Genomic DNA, 21,589 nt, shown 5'->3' with positions numbered 1-21,589 from the left:
CCTAACAGAACATTTTCTCATCTGAGAATTCTATAATGTCTGTGAAGGAAGTTCAGTTTACTTTAACAAGAAGAATTGTTTAATTTTTTTTTGTTTGTCTTTTTAAGTGGATGAATATAACCTTATCTTTGCACGGTGATGTCTCTGTTCACAACTAGTTCTCATGAGTTTAGTTATGACCAGGAATAAGCGCAGATCTTTATTATCAAAGTGTAGTGGGGATTGTTTAAAATTTATTCTTAGGCCAAGCCTTGGCCTCCTGGGTCCTCTTACTACACCTGGGACTATCTGTGGGCATCATCAATTTAAATGCATCCCATGTTGGATCTCCTATACCACAACACCTTATGCAGTTAGATACGCTCCATTTGTAGTTTTTCTTGTTTACCTCTTACTTATTTTTGGATACTGTCTCAGGTACAATTTTTGGTAAGTTGAATCAGTGTCACCAAGGTCCAATAAGGAGAACAGAATCCATGCTAGGCAGTTCAATAGAACTAGAACCTTATAGAAGGAACCATCCAAAAGGAGCTGGAAACAAAACAGGGGTTTCTGGTGGGAACTGGACCACAAAGGATGAGACCTCCAGGCCAGAACTGGAACCACGGAGGAGACACAGCATTGCTAGATGCAGTGGCAAAGCAGAGAGGACAGAAACACCTCGGGGCCTCCCCATCCCAAACTTCTATCTCTTGCCGGAACTCCCATTAGCTGAACCTCATCAGAGGACAGCGGGTGAGGGAACCCAAGCAATGCAAGCAGCCCCTTGGGAGTCAAGGCGGGGAAGGGCAGGGGATGGATCCTAGAGAAAACAAATGAATAACCTGTACAAGTACTGTAAAAGGAAACACAAATAACCAAATCATAGGAAAACGTGTTCAACCTCATTAGTAATTAGGGAAATGGAACTTTAAAGTACAATCAGATACCATTTCACCTCACACCAAAAATGTTAAAAAGCCAAGTGCTGATGGAAATGTTCAGCAGTGGGAACACGTGTGCACATCACTGGGCATGCAGACTGGAGAGCACAGTGACATGGTAATAACATTGGTGCTGAACATATTCTGTGCTCCTGCGATTCCATTTCTAAGATTTATCCTCCAGGGAAATCCAGCAATGTGCACAGGAGTTGTGTACAAAAACATTCATAGGCGCATTGCTAAGGACCGCAAACCACCAAGCTAAAACCTACCCTAAATGTCTACTAACAGGAGAATGGATAAAGTGTGCTTTATTCTTATGATGGAATACCACATAAAAATGAATTAACTGTACCTACACACACTAACACAGATGAATGTCACAGGTGTAATTTTGAGCCAAAAAGGATAAGTAGGAAAAAACTTTAAATGATCCTATTTACATAAAATTCAAAAACACACAAAGTTATATATACTGTTTAAGGAATGAATCACATATGGAAAAGTGTAAAGAACAATAATTTAGAGGCGTGTTATTTCTGTGTGGGAGTAAGGTGGAGGCCCACAAGCATAGCTACTCTTTTTTAAGTATGATATACACTTCATAATTAAAAACAGGACTTTAGACGTCCTAAAAGTTCATACTCCCTCTCCCTAATTGTAAATGGGAAGAAAACAGCAGTAACCATCACACACATTTATGTAGTCTTGGTACTTTCACTATGGCTACTGACCATGACCAAGTTGCTGATGTTGTCTGTGTTATTTCAGTTTCCACAGTGAAGACAATAGTAACAAATACTAGTGAAGTGAGGATAATAGTAACACTTTCATAGAATGATTATTAAATAATAGAGCGCATGGGAAATGCTCTGCAAAAGGGCCTGGCACCCAGCAGGAGGCAGATGTCTATTATTTTGCTCACATCATGCACCAGCTTAGAGTGTTCCCCTCTATCTACTGAATGGTACTCATCCAAGGCCTGCAGACCCTCCCTTTCATGCTAGCTGACTTCTCCCTCTTTTAAATACTTAGACCTCCTGTTTTCTGAATCATTTATGAGGCATTTGCTGCTGCTGCTGCTAAGTCGCTTCAGTCGTGTCCGACTCTGTGTGTCCCCATAGATGGCAGCCCACAGGCTCCGCTGTCTCTGGGATTCTCCAGGCAAGAACACTGGAGTGGGTTGCCATTGCCTTCTCCGTTAAGAGGCATTTACCATGTATTTAAAAGACAAGCGATTTATATGAGAGGAAGAGAAATCAGAGTATCCCATGTATTTATTTATTTATTCATTCATCTTTTATGAGGTATTTATCAGGTATTTATTCTTTTATTCATTCAGGATCTCATGGGCTAAGTACTTGGGAACATAGAAGTGACTAAAACAAATACAGTCACCACATCCAGGATCCTGTGGCCTGGGGAGGGAGACATTCATTCAACAAATGAGCAGGCATATAATTATTTAATCCAGCTGTTGCTAAGTGCTATCAAGATGAATGTGGAATGCACTGAGAACCTGTCACAGAGGAAGCTCACCAGCCTGCAGAGTCAAGAAAGATTTCAAGGAAATGACATTCAAGTTGAGACTTAAAGGATACACTGTTTCTACTGTCACCATAGACAATAAATATTTGTTTAGGATCTATAACCTGGGTGGAATGTCTATGCACATGTACTTACAGAAAAAAACAGCTGCAGGAGGTACCATGCTTTAAGTACCAAATGAACAGAATGTACGTTATACAGATGTTTGGAATCCCCAAGGGCTAGAGACCGTCTTAGAAACATTTTATATAAAACATGAGATTTGAGCAGGGCCTTAACTGGGAGGGAGAAAACAGGCATTCCTGATAGGGGAAAATAAAATATATGGGCAGAGCTAGGAAAAGGCAGGACAGATTTAGACAGGTTGCTTGAATCAAGGAGTGACGTAGGAGGTAATTAAAGACAAAGGGTTGGGTCACGGAGGGGCTTGCTTTATCTTACATGGAATTTGCTTCCTTTTTTGAAGGAATGACTTTGAGACTCTCAAAGAAAGCCTTGGACCCCTCTTTATCGAAAAATAAAAAGGAAAAGGAGGAAATTGTATTCATAAAGCTGCATACAATTTCAGGGGTTCACCACGATCCCCCTGAACTCCCATTTAGCAATCCCTGCTATAAGCAGGTAGCACTGAAAGGATGTGAGTAAAGGAAAGGTGGCATATTTCAAACTGTTTAGAAGCCTTCACTTGCCTGAGGCTTGGCAGTGAGGTCAGCTGATAAACTTGTGCAAGCTGGAGCTCACACAGCCCTAAACTAACTCCAGGCATTCATTAATAAAGTAAACTAATATTCAGTGAGAGCTCACTCTGGGACAGGCCTGGTGCTGTGTTAATGAAGAAGATCAGATCACTGTTCTCAAGGAGCTCCAAGCTAGACAGGATGAGAAAGGTAAGCAGTCACAGGCGTGGAGGGAATCCGAGCAGCAACAGATTGCCTTACCCAAAACTTTACACAGCCTGTTCTGCAGAGAATCAAGTCAACATCTAATATCACATTCAAGGCACTTCACAAAGTAGCCACACCTCACCTTTCTGCTGTCATTTCCACTTAGGTCCCAACGACAGCTTCTGTCAACACACACCTGCATCCCGCAGGTCGACCACACTAGACTCTTTGACTGTCTTCTGACACTGTTTTGCCTTTTCCTGCCTCCGTTCTGTCACTATGTTCCTCCCACCAACTGTGCCTGGTCAAGTGTCTACCTATTCCCCATGGCTTCCCTGGTAGCTCAGATGCTAAAGAATCTGCCTGCAAAGTAGGAGACCCCACTTCGAACCCTGAGTCGGGAAGATCCTCTGGAAAAGGAAGTGGCAACCCACTCCAGTATTCTTGCCTGGGAAGTCCCATGAACAGAGGAGCCTGGCAGGCTACATTCCATAGGGTTGCAAAGAGTTGGGAATGACTTAGAGACAAAACAACAACAAGGCCCAGCTGAGGTGTTGCCTTTGTGGCGTCTCCCTACTCATTCTGCCCTGAGTTAACTGAGCATGCCTCAGTCTCCCCCAGTACTCACTAAGCTGGAGCGGGCAGGGCGTCCTCCTTTGATCTCATGCTGGGATGGGCCCAGCTTCCTGTGCTGGCAGGTGCTCAATATACACACTGAACGGAAAGGCAACGGCCTGGGGAGAGAACAGGGCCGAGGGAGATGGGAGCCATCAGTAAAGCCTTGGTGGTTGGAGTCGGAAAAGGTAAACTTCCTGTTCACCTCCTTCTGGAAGAATTCACCCTGTGGGGAGGGCGGAAGGTCATCCCAGGCACACACCATGCACTCAGTAAATACAGGTTTAAAAATACAGGACATTCATATCCACACTCAGATCACCCTATTTATGATAGCTATTTATAATGAGAGCCTGGGGCTTCCCAGTTGGTGCTAGTGGTAAAGCACCCGCCTGCCAGTACAGGAGATGTAAGAGACTAGGGTTTGATCCCTGGGTCAGGAAGATTCCATGGAGGAGGAATGGCAACCCACTCCAGTATTCTTGTCTGGAGAATCCCCATGGACAGAGGGTCTGGCAGGCTACAGCCCATGGGATCTCAAAGGGTCGGATACGACTGAAGAGACTTGGTACACGGGCAACTCAGATCACCCTATTTATAATGATATCAGTTCCCACAAGCTGAGGATAAAGTCTGCTCTCACAATGACCAGTTTTGGAGGCAGACTTCCACCCTTCTAGTGGATTATAATTGTTGTTTAATTATTAAGAAAAGAGCTTACTTGTAAAGGCCAAACAGTTATACGACTTAGTCATCCTTGGAAGTCTTACAGGGTCACTCAAACAGCTCTTGCTTTTAATACTTCAACAAGTGCGGGTGCAACCGCATTGACCCATCACCTCACCTTTGTTTGTACTATCAGATACTCAGGACGGTGCCAAGGACGACTGAATTCTTTGGCTCGACCACAGTCGCAACAGGATGGGTGCACATTTCGCTCTTTCGGGTGCGAGGGGATGCGGGTGCCTTTCCAGGCCAGCTGCGCGAAAGGAAGAAGCCGGTGCCTAACTGAGGTGTGTTAGGCAGACCATCCACCAGGGCGGTGCCAAGTCCCAGCCAGTGCCGCGTCTCCTCAACTTTACTGAAGAAGCGGCGGGGCCCAGGACTTCCCCCTGGCCCCCTAGTCTGCCCGGTGCTCCGCTCTCCAGCCTAGGCGGGCAGCCCAACGCAGGTGTGCAGCGCTCTTTACGCGCAGTCTTCCAGCCCGGCGTCCCGCCCGCCACCTCCGGGCCCCGCCCGCCTCGCCCTGGGGCCCGCGACGGGCTGATCCGATTGGCCGAGGGCGGCGGGGGCGGGCCCGGGGCGCCCCGGGAGGCCGGGGGTTGGGGGCAAAGGCGGTGGAGGGGCTGACCTGGCGCAGCCGGAGGGCTGAGTGCCGCGTGCCCCCGAAGACCCGACTGAAGCGCCGGGGCCGGCTCGGGATGAGGACGCGCTGGGCAACCCCTCGCCGTGCGGCGGAGCTACTCATGCTGCTCCTCCCGGGCTTCGGGCTGGTGGAGCCCTCTGGCCGCTCAGGTAACCGCGGGCGCGTCCGTCGGCCGGCCGGCTAGGGACCTCGACGCCGCCGGGTCGGCCGACTGTTCTCGGCTCGGGTTCGGGCTGCGCGCCGGGGTCCTGTCACCTCTGCTGGACAACTGAACGGAAGGGAGGTTGCGGGGAGAAGGCGCTCCGTTACCCTCCGGAGTCCGGGAGGAGCACGGGGTGGGCCGAGGAGGCGGAAGGCTTTTTCTCATGCGGAGGGCCTGGAGTCCACCGTAGGGGAGGCACCCAGAGTGTCTTTTCTGAACGAGACTCCCGCTCCTTCCTCGTCCTTTCCTCTACAATCTTGCTTCGCTAGGGTTTAGGGCTTCTCAACAGCCCCCTCACTCACCCACTCACCCACCTCACGCCGCATCCCGCCGTCTTGGCCCTCCTTCGCCCCTTGGTCAACTTGGCCACTCAGGAGCTTTCCACTCACAGCGCCAGAATGAAACCGCGATTCTCTGACTTCAGTCTGCTCGTGGTGCCCGTCAAAAAGCCATGTCTCCTACAATGACTATGGCCAAGACTCTGATATGATGCCCTCCCCCAATGCCTCGAGCAGCGACTTTTTCTTCTAATTGGCTTAGCGGGCTCCAAACGTTTACCCCACCCCCCACCCCAGAGGCCGAAGTTCCCGCAGTGGAGCCCCGGTTGCTTGCCCAGAGACCTCTTGCCTCTCACTTGAGAAGCAGGAAGAGGAGCAGACACCCTTAGCTGATGCTGTGAGCAGTGCCTGCCCCACCCGCCTCCCCTTGGCAGCACCCGGAGTTTGCTTTTAATCTCTCTTTCTGCCTTGGCAAAAGGTGTGCTGAGGACTTGGTTTCTTCCTCTGGCTGCTTCATAGACAATTAGTGAGCTGTCCCCACCTATCACTTCTGTCATCATGTCAGAATGAGGAAGTAAAAGATGGTCAAGGGAGTTTTTGAAAAACTTCGCTTTGCTTATGGTATTTACTTTCATTGCAGTTAAGCTGAGTTACTGTCTGATTGTTCAGATCATGAGTAGCATCATCTTATCTATGTTAAGAACTTTATCGCTGACCTTGTTTTGATTCACCCTTCTGCATTCTTCTTTGATCCCCCATATTGGGAACTACCAAAAGGCCTTTATTGCTGTGAGAATTCTGTTTTGCCTGCCCCCATAATCCAGGGAGAAGATGATCATGGCAGCAGCTAACTGTAGTGGAAACACACTAGACTTTCAATCACTAAACTTGGTCTCCACCTGCATTTGCTTTATCTCTTTTGTCTCCCCCATAGAACTCAAGATTTTCTTAATTTCTGCAATCTCTGCAATTCCTGGCCTCTCTCATCAACCAAGAGCAAAGAGCACTAACTTAATCCCATTCTTATTGCAGGAGGTCCTCAAAGGTGTTTGTTTTCCTGCATCCTTCCCCACCTTGAGCACTTGCTCCAGTCAGACTTGTGGCCCTCTTGAGGGAAGCACTGGGATTTTGAAACCTCAGCCACTTGTTTGGCACTATGTCAGCTTCATGATGCTGGTGATGGTGTGTGCTTCATCACATGTATGCAGCTAGGTTTGTGCAGGCGGTCTCCAATACTCAGATGCAGGGGAAGTACTTCTGTGTCCTTGGGAGGATGCCAATTGCTTAGTTAGCTTTTTTGTCTCCTTGGAGGGCTAGCAGCTTGAAGTACACTAATTTTTCAGAGACTCCTGAGGTTTTCATTAGCCCACACCACCCAATCTGAATTCTATGACTTTCTGACTCCTTGTACATTGCCCTGGACCCAACCATCACTTTAGGACTGTTTTTGAACTGGCAAAGCCAGACTTCTGGGTCTCTCCTAGTGTACATTCTGCAAATATAGTAGCAACTCCAGAAAATGCTTAACAGTGTGGGCTCAGGAAGTTCCCCTGAAACTAAAAAAGTTGCAATCTTCATCCTTCTTGCCTTCCCAAACCATCTCCTCTCCATGTGTCTGTGGGTTACAAAATGTTGAAGTCCAGTTTCTCTTTGAAATGTGCAAAGCTGTTTGGTTTGGGTCTTGTAACACAGGAGTTACTTAATAATCAGACAGTAAGAAAGAGCTTTCCTGTGATGGTCTAAAAATTTGTTTTCAGTTTATGATAATGCTATGTAGCTATTTCTTCTTAAACACCAGTAGAATGTTTATATAAAGAAACATTTTTAAAAGTGCTCTAGGGATGATGAGGTAATGAGTCTTCTTTTCATCGACCTCTATCTTTTAGACTTGTCCCAATATTGTATTTGTGGGTAAATATTAAAATTCCCTTTAGGGCCAGTGTAAAGTGAATAAGATACAATATAAGGCTATCAGTAATGAATCTGTTTTATAAATTGCTCTGCAATCACCGTTTGAAAGTGTAATACGTTTCTGATATATTTCATAGACCCTTATTTAACAAATTTTTTAAATTATTTTCACATTTTCCAGACCTCCCCCACCCCAACCTACTTTCCCAATAGGGTCACAAGACTGGAGCAGACTGAACAGCTTCTTTGTAAGGGTAAAGAAAGATATAAAGAACTATCACGAGACTACAAGACTCTTCCTAGGTTATATATTATGTATGAATGCTTACACATTATATATGAAGGCTAATAACAAGTTTCCTTAAATCATATCAATAATTAATGTATTAGCTAAGTGATCACAGTAGATGTCAAGCATTGATATTACATACGTGGTTAGAAGATAGATTTAGAATGAGACAAGTATCTACAATTGTAGATTTTAGAAGCTTGGCAACTCCTTTTCAACATAGCTACTCCACACCTCTCCTATAGTCTTTCAGAATTTCTACAACCTTGTTAAGTCCATGGGTGTCCTAGAAGTTAAACATATAGTAAATGAAAGTGAAAGTATTAGTCACTCAATCATGTCTGACTCTTTGGAACCCTCTCCTATAGTCCATGGAATTCTCTAGGCAAGAATACTGGAGTGGGTAGCCATTCCCTTCTCCAGGGAATCTTCCCGATCCAGGGATTGAACCTGGATCTGCTACACTGCAGGTGGATTCTTTACTGTCTAAGTTACCAGGGAAGCAAATGGGAAAGGGTAAATTTTTTTTTCTCTTCCAGAGTACTTATAAGGCAGCACTGTCACCTAAGTGCACATGCCCAATACAGATGGAACTCAAATGACCTAAAATGCTACCAGCATGATGTAATAAAGTTGTGGACATCTGTTCAAAAGCGATATGCAGTGAACTTAGCAGAGACCTGTAAAGCCTGCAAGGCTAGGAAAACTGAACTAGTGGGAGCATAGGGTGTTAGCACTGGAAGTAACTTAGATTTTTATACTCTACTGCTTTCATCTCACATTTGGGGATGAGAAGACCCTGGGGAGATTAACCGAATTCCCCAAGGTGTCCCAGCTAACCAGAAGCAGAGGTAGATCTTCGGTCTAGGACCCCTAACTCCTTATTCTGCTGCTCTCTCCACTGTTCTAAGCGCTGTAGCTAATCCATTGGATTCTGCAAAGGCAACTTGGAAAATCTTGGGTCAAAGAGCACAGAGCAAAGTGCTCAGGAAGGAGAGCAGGGAGATTTCAGAGCAGGAGAGGGGAAAGTTCCAGCAGGGGTGCACTGCCCCCTCTCCTGCAGAAGCCGACTTCTTTGTTTCTGCTATAGCACCTGATACTCCGGAGCACAAGAGACGTGAGAGGGAATAGATTGGGAAAGAGTTACATCATGGTCTGATAATCTTCTACGATAATATGTTTTCCTTTTTTTTTTTTTTTTTGGTTAACTGTCTGCCCAAACTCTGTCTGTAAGATAGGGAACAGCAGAGTGATGTCAAAGAAGAATGAGGGATGGAAGCTGCTATTCAAACAGATCTAACTGCAACCCTAGGCAATATTTTAAAATAGCAACTTGAAAGTGGAAATAGCTTAAGGTTTTAAAGGGTTTGTTCTTGTTGTTCCTCTTGTTTCTCTTGGTGCTGCTACTGCTATTTAAAACAAGCAAAAATTCTGTCCAAAGTTCAAACTGGAATTGAACTTAAACATATAGGTGTTATTTGCATAGTGAACTTTCCCCTCCAGTCTTTAGTATAAGAATTTTTAACTATGCAAGCCTATAAATTATTATTAGAAAAGGTGTTTAGTGTTAGTAAAACCACTGAATGTGACGCTGGCATCAAAATGAAAGTATGTTTTGGGAACTAAAATTTTACAGCTCCTTCTCCAGAACCCTTTGGTTCATTGACAAAGATGGCTTACGTTTGTCTAAACTGTTTAAGGTCATCAACATGTTCTGTGCTATATCTTCACAAAATGTTTCTTTGTAAAAGCACTGACCAAATTGTACTATTGTAATTTGCTATAACAGATGTGAATCTTGCTCTACAGACTCAGGTGTTCAAGAAACAGTGCACTACCTTATTTTCATAAAATCAAGTTAAATTTTGTTCTGAGGTCCTATTCTACCAGGTTAACAGAAATTCAGTTTCTGTCACTACTGAGGTCTTCCCCAGCTCATGCAAAACTGCCCAGAGAACACTCAGGGAGATCCCGCCCTGAAGTAACCGCTCATGCTGGTTCCTTCTGAGTTTCCCCTTGTCCACACCTACTGGGTCTTGAATCCTGTGAGTTAGGTGGTTCCTAGAGCTCAGGTTTTACCTCCCTGAGTGGTCCAGATGGTCAGTGCCCACATCCCCTCCCCAGGGGCTTCCTGTCACCTCCTGGAGGTGTGACGGTGGAGCTGGCCACAGGTCTCCCTACACTCAGAACCCAGACCTCCATCGCCTCTTATCCCTTTATCCCACTTTTCTACCCAGTCTCCTCTCAGACACATTAATGTCATGTAATAATTACCTTGCTGTAGTAGCCAAAGTGCAAGCAGGACAGAATTGTGTCCTGAAAGAGTTCAGAATATTTTTCATTGACTACAGGCCACTTATCTAAAGAAGCTCTAAGGAGCTTCTTCATCTCATTAAATAAGGAGGAGATCTCACTGAATGACAATAACAAATATGTATACTATTCTAAGTGTTTTGCATGTTTGAGCTCATTTTATCCTCACATCCACCCTGTGAAGTACTGTTTTTCAAAGGAAAAAGCTGATGCGCAGCAGGTAAATGACGCCCTGATCACACGGCCAATAAGTAGCAGAGCAAACTATTAATATGAAGCCAAGCAAACTGGCCCCAGAGCTCACACTCTTAATCCTACACTGAACTGCCTCTCTGGCCCCCACTGTCCTCCAGCCTTGTGCAAAACATTACAGTTTATACAGCTGGGAGGGTGTTAACAGTCTGGGGGTGCTCAGACTCACTCCCCTTAGCAAGCGGGGCCAAGGCACATGAGCCATATAATTCAGAATCCTGAAATGTCTTTTCTGCCTGTCTTGTCTCAGGTAATGATCCATTCAGCATCGTCAATGAAAACACAGGCAAGTGCATCACGCCGCTGAACGACTGGATAGTGGCAAAGGACTGTGACGAAACCAAGGACATGTTGTGGAAGTGGGTGTCCCAGCATCGGCTCTTTCATTTGCAGTCCCAGAAGTGTCTTGGCCTAGATATTACCAAACCCGCAGATTCCTTGAGAATGTTCAGCTGCGACTCCAGTGCCATGCTGTGGTGGAAATGTGAGCACCACTCTCTCTACGGGGCTGCCCAGTACCAGCTGGCCCTGAAGGGCGGACACGCCATAGCAAGTACAAATTCATCGGATGTCTGGAAGAAAGGAGGCTCAAAGGAAAGCTTGTGTGCCCAGCCTTACCACGGTGAGTCCTGGAGAGGGACTCTGACTTATTTGCTGCTGTATTTGGTGCAAGTGGCCTTATACGTGTACCTCTGATCACACTTAGAGTCATACACTGGTGAGTCAAATAAACTGGCCTCTAGTTCCAGGCACTCAGTAGTAATGTTGAGGGGCGTCTATGAGGTCAGTGCTATTTGCCCACTTTCACAGGGAAGGGTAGGAGAAGTTAGGTGCCTTGTCAGAGGTCTCACAGCCGTTCTGTGGCACCCGGGGGTTTGAAATCTCTCTGATTTCTGAGCATATGTACTTTCCATGATGACATCCTGAATTCCAGAGAAAAGAAAATGTTAGAGTGACTGGAAGTCCCCTACACAGGATAAAAGTCAAATAACGTAAGAAGGTTGACTCTATTCTAAGTTTAAAATGAAGAAGAAGAAAGAGGAAAAAAAAAAAAGGAAATGAATTTTTTTCTTGTCTGCAGATTGGGATGTAATGGAAAAACTTGAAGAGTATTGTGTGGCTTTATTTTTTATTTTGGCATGGCTATCACACTGTATTTATGATTCAGTATTATAAGAGTGGACTTTTTCCTCAGTTGCCTCCAAAATAAGTATATGAATACAAATCTTCCTCTACTTACAATGTTGTTTTGTCCCAATAAACCCATCATAAATTGGAAATATCATAAGTTGAAAATGCATGTAATACACTTGTAATGAATATCATAACTTAGCCTGGCCTGCCTTAAATGTGCTCAGAATGCTTACATCAGCCTACAGTTGGGAAAAGCCACCTCAAACAGAGCCTGGCCTATTTTATAATAACGTGTTGAATACCTCATGTAGTTTATTGAATACGGTACTGAAAGTGAGAAACAGATGGCTGTGTGTCAGTTGTTTACCCTCGTGACTGTGTGGCTGACTAGGAGCTGTGGCTGCCGCTGCCCAGCATCAGAGAGAGGACTGTACCATATATTGCTAGCCCAGGAAAAGATCAAACTTCAAAGTACAGTTTCACTGACTAGGTATCACTTTCATACCGTCACGAAGTCAAAAAGTTGTATGTCATACCATCATATGTCTGGAACTGTCTCCTTTGCCTTTGGGGGCACTGATCATGAACTTTGAGTCTAGAGACTCGGTTATAATGAATTTTTGAGTTTAAAAGGAAAGAGTAGATTTATCTTTTAAACCTCCAAATGTAAATTAGCTCTCACGCAAGCAAATCTTTTTCCATTATGTTGCTCTAAATTATATCAAATGTTGAATGTGTGGGTATCTACCTATATACATTTATATATGTTCCATTATATTATCTTTGTCTTAATTGTTATCTCATGTGTGCTCTTCTTTGTAAATTTACATAGCTTTACAGAGATTTTTTCCTCTTCTCTTAAGCTAAATTTGACCCCCCATCTTTCTTGTACCTGAACAGGTTTTTCTCCTGGAGGAACCCCCTCTTTCCATTTCCTAGTGAGGGTGCAGCAGCTTCTGAGATGTCAGGTTCTGCTGTTATGGGAAATGTCTGAGAATCAGAGATGGGGTTTTCCTTTTCTTCAGTCCTTGACCCTTGAGTAGTTGAAAAGTCTGCTTCTGCTAGCCACCTTCCTCCTAACCTTAAAAAGCAGTTGCTTTTTGGATACCACTTTAAAAATGGCAAGCTTAAATTTTGTGCTATAAAAGCCTTCCTCTCACTTGGCAGCCAAGAGAAAACATGGAACCAAGCAAATTGCCTTTTGAACTGGATTTAGCTTGTTTCATTATATTTGTTCAAAGATCAGAAACAATAATTTTCTTGGCCGGGTTCCTTCTGTCTTCTCCTAACTGATGGACATAGTTGTAATTATAAATTCCCTCAGTCCCCTAAATGCCTTCATTTCAATATAACTAGTTTTCTTTATAATCCTATGTGTTTTATTTTATGCATTTATAATGTTTTTCTGAGAAGGGGCTCACATGTTTCACACAGCTGCCGAAGTTATCAATGGCACAAAAAAGGTTAAAAACCCACCTAGGGCATCACCCCAGAGAAAGCTGAACAGTGCTCACCAGCAAGAGCCCACAGGCTGTGTTTGACCTTATCAAATACAGTATTTTAAACACTAAATATCAAACTAAGAAACTTAGAAATTCCTAAGACAAGATGCATGTAGTCCTGACTTATCAGCATGTATCTTGAGTTTTCATTTGCACTAACGCCAGGGCCAAACTTGCCTCTTCTCCATTCCTCTCCAGGTGACAGGTACCATCAGAAATCTACAAGTCACCCTAGAGTTCCTCTGCTCTTCTCTCCCACCATTCAAATGTAGTCAAATATTAAGTCCTGGCAATTTTACTCTTTTAAAATTTTGTAGTCCCTTCTTGTTCTTGGGTTGGAGACTGCTGTCTTAAGTCAGAGACTTTCTCTAGGTCTGCTCTCTCAAACTTCTCATATTGGACTTCGCCCCTCCTTCTTGTCTAATTGTACAGAATAAGAAAGATAAGATACCAGAGTCCAACAAAGTGAAGTTCAAGGTAACCCAGCTTGTTACGGCAAAGCTAAGGCTCAAAACCAGGATGACATTCCCCAAATATAGCTTCTTTACTTTTCCCTTGGCTTCTGCTATATAAATTTTTTTACTCCTAATATGAAAACATTTATCTGTCATTATGTTCTGGGTTGCCTCTCTCCTCACCCCCGTCCTGTGTGAGCCATGCTCCTCTCAGAAAAAACTTTCGCTGTATAAATTTGATGAATTAATTGCTCTTGACTGGCATCCACATATGCATTTATATCATTAAGATATCTCGGCCTCACTGTCACACCTCAGTTTTGAATGTTTGATGAATCACGCAGAGGAAGTAGACTTTCAGTGGTGGGGAACCTATAGAAGTGTCTGAATTCTAAGCAACTTAGAAGTCTGCCAAGCTCTTTAAATATTAAAGCTGTTTTTTTCTTTTGCTACCAAAGAGATTAATATTAGTTTTCTATGTAAGCATCTCATCTCACAGATGTGTGCCTATTGCAAAGTAAGCTGTGGTTTTAAGGCTGCCATCATCGAAAATTCATACATTCAAAGGGTATCTTAGGAAAGCCTGTCTCTCTGGGGAGACCCTTGGGACTTAAGAGGTCCAATAACATCAAAGAATGTGTAAGAATAAAAGTCTTCGTGAATAATTAGCATAATTTAGCTGCTGCTGTTGCAGTGGTTGTTATATGCTTATCATTCTTCAAAATGTATTGTGAACAGGAGAGCTTTTTAACTGAAGCCCAGCTTTGAGCTATGACACTAACTTGAAGCCTGAGAAGGCAGCCATTGATATCACAAGTTGTCCTTATATGTCAGGGACTCAAGGAGAGAGCCAGATCTGATCCCTGTCACAGCTGAATGACTCAATGTTTCACTTAACGACTCTGCAAAAACGGGGATTTCACAAACAAGTGTAATACTTGCCCCACTGATCTTGTGGGCTTGTGGGAAAGAGCAAGTGAAAGCACTTTTACAAGTTTTACCAAAAAAATAAACCTCATGATTCTACAAATTATAGTCATTGTGCTCAGGGACTCTCCTTTTAAGTGCTGTGATATGGGAAGAGAAATCAGTCATGTGCTATTGGGAGTTTTGTCATGGTTAAAAATAAAAGGTAGATAGTAAGTAGAATCCTTATAAAATATAAGGTCAAATTGCTCTTTAACCAAAGTATACTGTTCAAAACCATTTATATATCAGAGGAAAACAAAACCAAAATCCTTAAAAGATTGTTTGCAAATAAAAACATCTACATTATTTTCCTGCACTGCTGCTTAATACATTTTAAACAAGCCTCACATTTCAGTTAAACAAGCAATTGAGAATAATAAAGAATGTGGAATCAAATTCTATCTTAAACACCCTTTTAAGCAAATCTATGAGACATTTTGAGGGACCCAACTAGCATGATAAATGATGATAAAAATCTGATTATTATGCTTTACCTATAATAGTCATTATTTGATCTGATAACAACCATGGTTTTAAACAAATTATGGAAAAAAGTGACCGAAATAGTTATAGGGTTAGCTGTTCTATAAGACACCTCTCCACAGGAACTGTTACCAACATAAGTATTTAGCACTTCTTCTAGCATTTCCAGGTATATTTGAGGTTGGAATTGTTTTTCAGTTCCTCTCCATGTACCAGGGAAAAATTGTTAACAGGAAAGGCTAGTTTTGCTACCTTGCTGGCCACCAACTGGTTCCATGACTGCCCTGCTGACTCTGGTTCTTCTCTCATAACCTGAATTACCATGTCCTATCCCTCTCCAAGAGACTGCTGAGAAACTCAGCAGCCTTTTCTCCTACTTCCTCAAAACCCTCAGCTTTGATTCTACCACCAGTCTATAACAATGGAGCTATTTGTGCATCTAACTCCACAGTTGGTTTCAAAGCCCACACCCAGCCTCAGTGATTCCAAGGTGTTTTGCTGGCCTCACTCTTACTAAAGAAAATAGAATGTAGGTTTCATCTCAAGCAGACACCCCTTTTGGTGACTTTCTCTGCCCTCCAGAGTAGTCAGTCTATTCTTACATGATAAAGCCAGGATCTTTTAGCTCCTCATCACAATAAACGGAGCTTTACCTGATCATCTCACTGAATCTCATGAACAGCCCCATGAGCTGATATCATTATTCCTAATTTTCAAATGCAGAAACTGAGACTGATAGATGTTGGAGAGCTTGCCCACAGCCACACAGTTGGTCAGTAAGGGAACCAGCATCCGTGCTCTGAATTGCCACATGGTGCAGTCCACCTAGATACTGTGTTCTCATAAGTATGAAAACATCTTTCAAAATGGTTTTAGAAGGTAGTTAACTAAAGCTGATTATCTAGTTTTTAACTCTTCTTTCCTCTACTTTCTCCCCAACCCACAGAGATCTATACTAGAGATGGGAACTCTTTCGGGAGACCTTGTGAATTTCCCTTCTTAGTTAATGGGACCTGGCATCATGAGTGCATTTTTGATGGAGATCGCAGTGGGCCATGGTGTGCAACTACCTTAAATTACGAATATGATCAGAAGTGGGGCATCTGCTTACAACCAGGTATGTATGGGCTGGTGAACTTTGTAGGTGGAAAGAAAAGGATACTGTTCCTATGTGGCAAAGGGGAAAGGGAAGAGTCCATGATTACTCAAAAATGATAGCAACAGATATCCTAGAAAAGGAGTGTATATTTGAGGAAAGACAGGGAAGTCGTGTGTAGCTAAGAACTTACTTTCAGAAGTGAGCCAGGAAGAGAACCAAGACAGGATGTTGTCACTGAAGGTAGGTGATGAGGAAGTCTGCTGTACCACAGACACTTCAGGAAGAGGACCAGGCCACTTCCTGGCTATTGCCAGGGGCAGTCAGGAAATTGCTACCAGCCTTAATAGAGCAGTTTCAAGATTAAGAAATATTTTTTAATGGGCAATAAGTTAAAAGCATCAACAGTAAATAGAAAGGCAAAAGCTCCAGTAATAGTAATGGTTATTACTTATAGTAGCAATAGTTATCTCTTGGCCCTGCCAAGTATCAGGTGCTATTCTAAGTACGCAACCTTTATTAACTCATTTACTCCATATACAGTTTTATAAGGTAGGTACTATTATTTATCCTCATTTTGTTGTTGTTTAGTTGCTAAGTCCTGTCAGACTCTTTTGTGACCCCATAGACTGTAGCCCTCCAGGCTCCTCTGTTCATGGGATTTCCCAGGAAAGAATACTGGAGTAGGTTGCTTTTCCTTCTCCAGTTGATATTCCCCCGACCCAGGGGTGGAACTTGGCTGTCCTGCATTGGCAGGTGGATTCTTTACCACCGAGACATCTGGGAAGCCCATGTCCCCATATTACAGATGAGCAAAGCGAGGCACAGGAGAGTTAAATCAATTGCCTAAGGTTACATAGATTATAAATTTCAGAGCTGGGATTCAAATTCAGCTCTGGAGTCCTTGCATCAAACAATTACGTTATCCTGCCTTATTCAGTAGCCAGTCTGATGAAATTAGTAATGCTGATCTCTCTTTAAGGGAAGCTGAGCTTCAAAATGTAGAGTCCTAAGCAACTTGAAGAGATTATCTCAAGCCAATCATTCTCAAACTTCAGGTTGCAACAGAATTATTTGGAGAGTTTGTTACAATACAGATTTCTGGGGTCAACCTCCAGAAATTGTAATTTGGTAGATTTGGATGGTATCCAAAACTTTGCAGGTTTAGTGAGTTCCCAGATGATGCTGATGATGGTCTGGGGACCACACTTTAAGAATTACTTTTCTAGGTAGAGGCAAAGGCTTTTCAACACTTAGAACTTACTGAAAGATAAAAAGCCAACATTTACTCCACCTGTAATTGATGACAAGCTGGGTTCGGTCAACCAGGCACCAATTTTATTTCAATCTTACTATAGTCTGGATCATGGGCTTCCCCAGTAGCTCAGCGGTAAAGAATCTGCCTGCAATGCAGGAGCCATAAGAGACACATGTTCAATCCCTGGGTCAGAAAGATCCCTTGAAGGAGGGCACCCATTCCAGTATTCTTGTCTGGAGAATTGTGGACAGAGGAGCCTGGCAGTCTACAGTTCTTAGGGTTGCAGAGAGTTGGACACGACTGAAACGACTTAGCATAGCACAGAGTCTGGATCAGAAACTTTAGGGATTATGGAGAGGCTTAGATGTTATTCAGAGCAAACCCTCACTTTTCAGGTGAGGAGCAGCAGACCTAGATTGATGAAATAGCCTGTCAGTGTCAGACCATATCTGTGTGGGGCCTGGTAGATCTCCCAGAATTCTGACCCTCATTTCCCAGTGTGCTCCACCTTGTTCATTCCCCATCCCATTCCACCTTGCGGCCTTGACTGACGCGTGTTACTTTGGATGAAAGAGGGGGTTGTCAGTGCATTCATGTGCCACCCTTTCTACAGAAGTGAGATCATGAGTTTCTCAAATCTGAGGACTGCTGAACCATAGAGATTGTATTTTACAGCAAATAATACATTGCCATCCTGCTGAAATCTTCTAGGTTTACAAGTGTTTTGCCTTAGTGATAAAAAAAAGAACCTTTAGGTAATGCACTTGCAAATCCACCTACTTTGTTTTTACCAAATGTCACAACCACCTCTATTGTGGTTTAGGACATTCAGAAGTGGCTGAAGAAGCAGTGTATGCCAATCAGAAGATCAGAAACACCAGGGTTAGACAACTGTACTCTGGTTATAGCTTTGCTGCCAGTGTCCCTAGATCCTTGTTCTTATCTGTGAAATGAAGACATTACACAAAATGATCTCTAAGGGACCTTCCCACTTGAGGGTCCATAAGTATAACTGGTTGTGGGAGACCCTTTGGAAGAACCCACGTGAAGCCAGGGATACACTTAACGTAAGCTCTGTTGGTTTTTCCTTTTTGTTGGGAGCACATGGAGGCCCTGAGTATATTTTTGAACTAGTTGTATCAAGACGTACATATCTGTCCTGGAAAGAGCTTGAAGGTTCTTCCTCTGAAGTTATGCATGTTCTTTAGATATTTGTTGAAGAAAAATGATGTTCACATTGTACATGTATATTTATATATACATATGCAGTCTTCCCAGGTGGCACTAGTGGTAAAGAATCTGCCTGCCCATGCAGGAGACATAAGAGACATGGGTTGGATCGCTGGGTTGAGAAGATCCCCTGGAGGAGGAAATGGCAACCTACTCCAGTATTCTTGCCTGGAAAATTACATGGGTAGAGGAGCCTGGTGGGCTACAGTTCATGGGGGTCACAAAGAGTCAGACATGACTGAGCACACACACACATGCACACATATGTACATATAGACATATAGTGCATGTATAATGTTAATTCTGTAATATTAGTCATGTATTAAATCATCTTTTAAAATATAAGGAGAAACTAGACTGAGCTTTGCAAATACGGTATCACTGTGTGTTAAATCTTAGGCACTTAAGCATTGTCTAGACACACACACATGCAAACATGTTCAGTGGTTTCACTGCAGAACATGGGCAAACCCCTCTTTAGTCAGATACCATCTTCAAGTGAGCTGAGGGGGTTGAACACAGTTGAAGTTCTGTTTTTAGGCAGAGGGTAGGCGTGGGCTAAAATGTGACATTATAATCAATGGGGTTATATAAAAGGAGAGTAGAAGCTAGAAGCAGCATGGAAGCTTTAACTAGTCTAAAGTTAACTAGAACGTTAAAGTTTAACTAGGACATTTCCTGTCCTATGAGTCTGGTTTTTTCGTCTAACCAAAGAATCAAAATGTTGTCTAGTAGAACAATGACAGCCTCAATCTTAGCATATCTTAAGAGTATGGAAATTGAATGGCAGTATTTGTAAGTACTCTAAGTAATAGACAACATTATGCCCTTATTTTATGATCACTGACATATCTTTTTATCAACAGAAAGTGGCTGTGAAGATAATTGGGAAAAGAACGAGGAGATTGGAAGTTGCTACCAATTTAATATTCAGGCAACTCTTTCTTGGAAAGAAGCTTATGTTTCATGTCAGAATCAAGGAGCTGACTTAGTGAGCATCAACAATGCTGCTGAGTTAACTTATCTTAAAGGTAAGTTTAAAGAGAGGGGATATATGTATACCTATGGCTGATTCATGTTGAGGTTTGACAGAAAATAACAAAATTATGTAAAGCAATTATCCTTCAATAAAAAAATAAAAAGAAAAAAAAAGTAGGTTTAAGTTGCTTGTGGTAGAGCAAATTGCTGAGATGGTAAAGGTGCCGTCTTCTATTTTCATATCTAGGTATGTTGTTTTCTTCTGTATTTCTCTGTTTCTTCCTGAGATTTAACACCAAAGCCCCCAAGTGAAAAAACATAATGAATATAATCCTCTTCTGTCCATTGAAAGTGCATCTCATGATAAAGACCAAGAGAGGTAAATATTCAGAAAACAAGGTGAGGTAACAAGATTAAACTGCTTACTGAAGTCTAAATGAAAGGATCTGAAAAAAAGTGAACATTAAATACTTTGAACATTGAACAGTAGAGAATTTGAGGAGAGTGGAGAAGATTGTTGAGTAGTAGTTCACCTCAATAAAAAACTTCACATTTGAATAAACGAATGCAGTTCCATATCCATGGATTCAACCAACTGTAGATTGTATAGTTCTATAGTATGTATTTAGTGAAAAGAGTCAGCATGTAAGTGGACCAGCATGTTTCAAACCCATGTGTTTCAGGGGGCAACTATAAATTAATCATCTTTACAATGCCATAAGACAAGTATTTTTATCCCCACTTACAGATGAGGAATCAATGTTTAGAAATAATACACCCAACATCCCAGAGCTATGAAGTATCAGAATTGGAATTTGAATTTCAACATATATATAACTCCAGAACCCTTACTTCTTTACTATAGCACTTACTCTTCTTACATACCTTTCTTTGTTTTCATCCTTAAAAACTTACTGGACTTTTACATTCCCACCCACGGTGTATGAGGCTTTCCTTTTCTCTACATCTTCTCCAACATTTTTTGTTTCTTGCCCATTTGATAACAGGCATGAGGTGATATCTCATTGTAGTTTTGATTTGCACTTCCCTAATAACTAGTGATGTCAAATATCTTTAATATGTTTGTTGGCCATGTATATCTTCTTTGGAACAATGTCAATTCAGATCCTATGCCCATCTTTAAATTGGGTTGTTTGGTTTTTTGTTTTTGAAATATATGAGTTCTTTGTATATTTTGAATATTAGCCCCTTATAGGATAAATGATATGCAAATATCTTCTCACATTGGTAGGTTCTTTTGTTGTGTTGGTAGTTTCCTTTGCTGTGCAGAAGCTTTCTGCTTTTATATAAACAAGTTTGTTTACTTGTGCTTTTGCTCATTTGCCCAAGGAAATCTATCCAGAAGCATTCTAAGACTGATGTCAGAGAACATACTGCCTATGTTTTCTTCTAGGAGTTTTATGGTTTCAGGTCATAGATTCAAATTTTGAATCTGTTTTGAGCTGATTTTTTTATATGGTACAAGACAGTGGTCTAGTTTCATTCTTTTGCGCATGGCAGTGTCCAGTTTTCCCAGTACCATTTATTGAAAGGACTATCCTTTTCCATTGTATGTTCTTTGTTAAAAATCAGTTGCCCATATATGCATGGCTTTATTTCTGAGCTCTCAATTATGTTCTTTTGATCTGTGTGTCTGTTTTTCCTGCCAATACTATACTGTTTTAATTATTCTAGCTTTGTGATATAATTTGAAATCAGGGAGTGGTTACCTCCAGCTTTGTTTTTTTTTCTCAGGATTGCTTCGGTTATTTGGGGTCTTTTGTTGTTCCATATGAATCTTGTTTGTATAAAATTTTGTTCTATTTCTATGAAAAACATCATGGAGAGACCTTGAGAGTGTTGTGTTGTGTGAAATTAGTCAGACATATAAAGACAAGTACTG

General features: G+C 42.4%; 1 protein-coding gene across 2 annotated transcripts in view; it reads left to right on the top strand.

Moving 5' to 3' along the window:
* The first annotated feature begins 5,282 nt into the window (after nucleotides 1-5,282).
* Nucleotides 5,283-21,589, top strand: part of LOC122453943 (CD302 antigen) — a 114,351-nt gene continuing 98,044 nt past the window's right edge. For both annotated transcript variants that reach the window (XM_043488308.1, XM_043488306.1), the window contains exons 1-4: nucleotides 5,283-5,485; nucleotides 10,832-11,203; nucleotides 16,071-16,241; nucleotides 19,575-19,739. In XM_043488308.1, the coding sequence (XP_043344243.1) occupies nucleotides 5,392-5,485; nucleotides 10,832-11,203; nucleotides 16,071-16,241; nucleotides 19,575-19,739 (802 nt within the window). In that variant the 5' untranslated portion in view covers nucleotides 5,283-5,391. The remainder of the gene's footprint in view (nucleotides 5,486-10,831; nucleotides 11,204-16,070; nucleotides 16,242-19,574; nucleotides 19,740-21,589) is intronic.

Source organism: Cervus canadensis, chromosome 15, assembly GCF_019320065.1.
Source record: "Cervus canadensis isolate Bull #8, Minnesota chromosome 15, ASM1932006v1, whole genome shotgun sequence".
NCBI lineage: Eukaryota > Metazoa > Chordata > Mammalia > Artiodactyla > Cervidae > Cervus > Cervus canadensis.
This window is presented reverse-complemented; position numbering and strand designations above follow the sequence as displayed.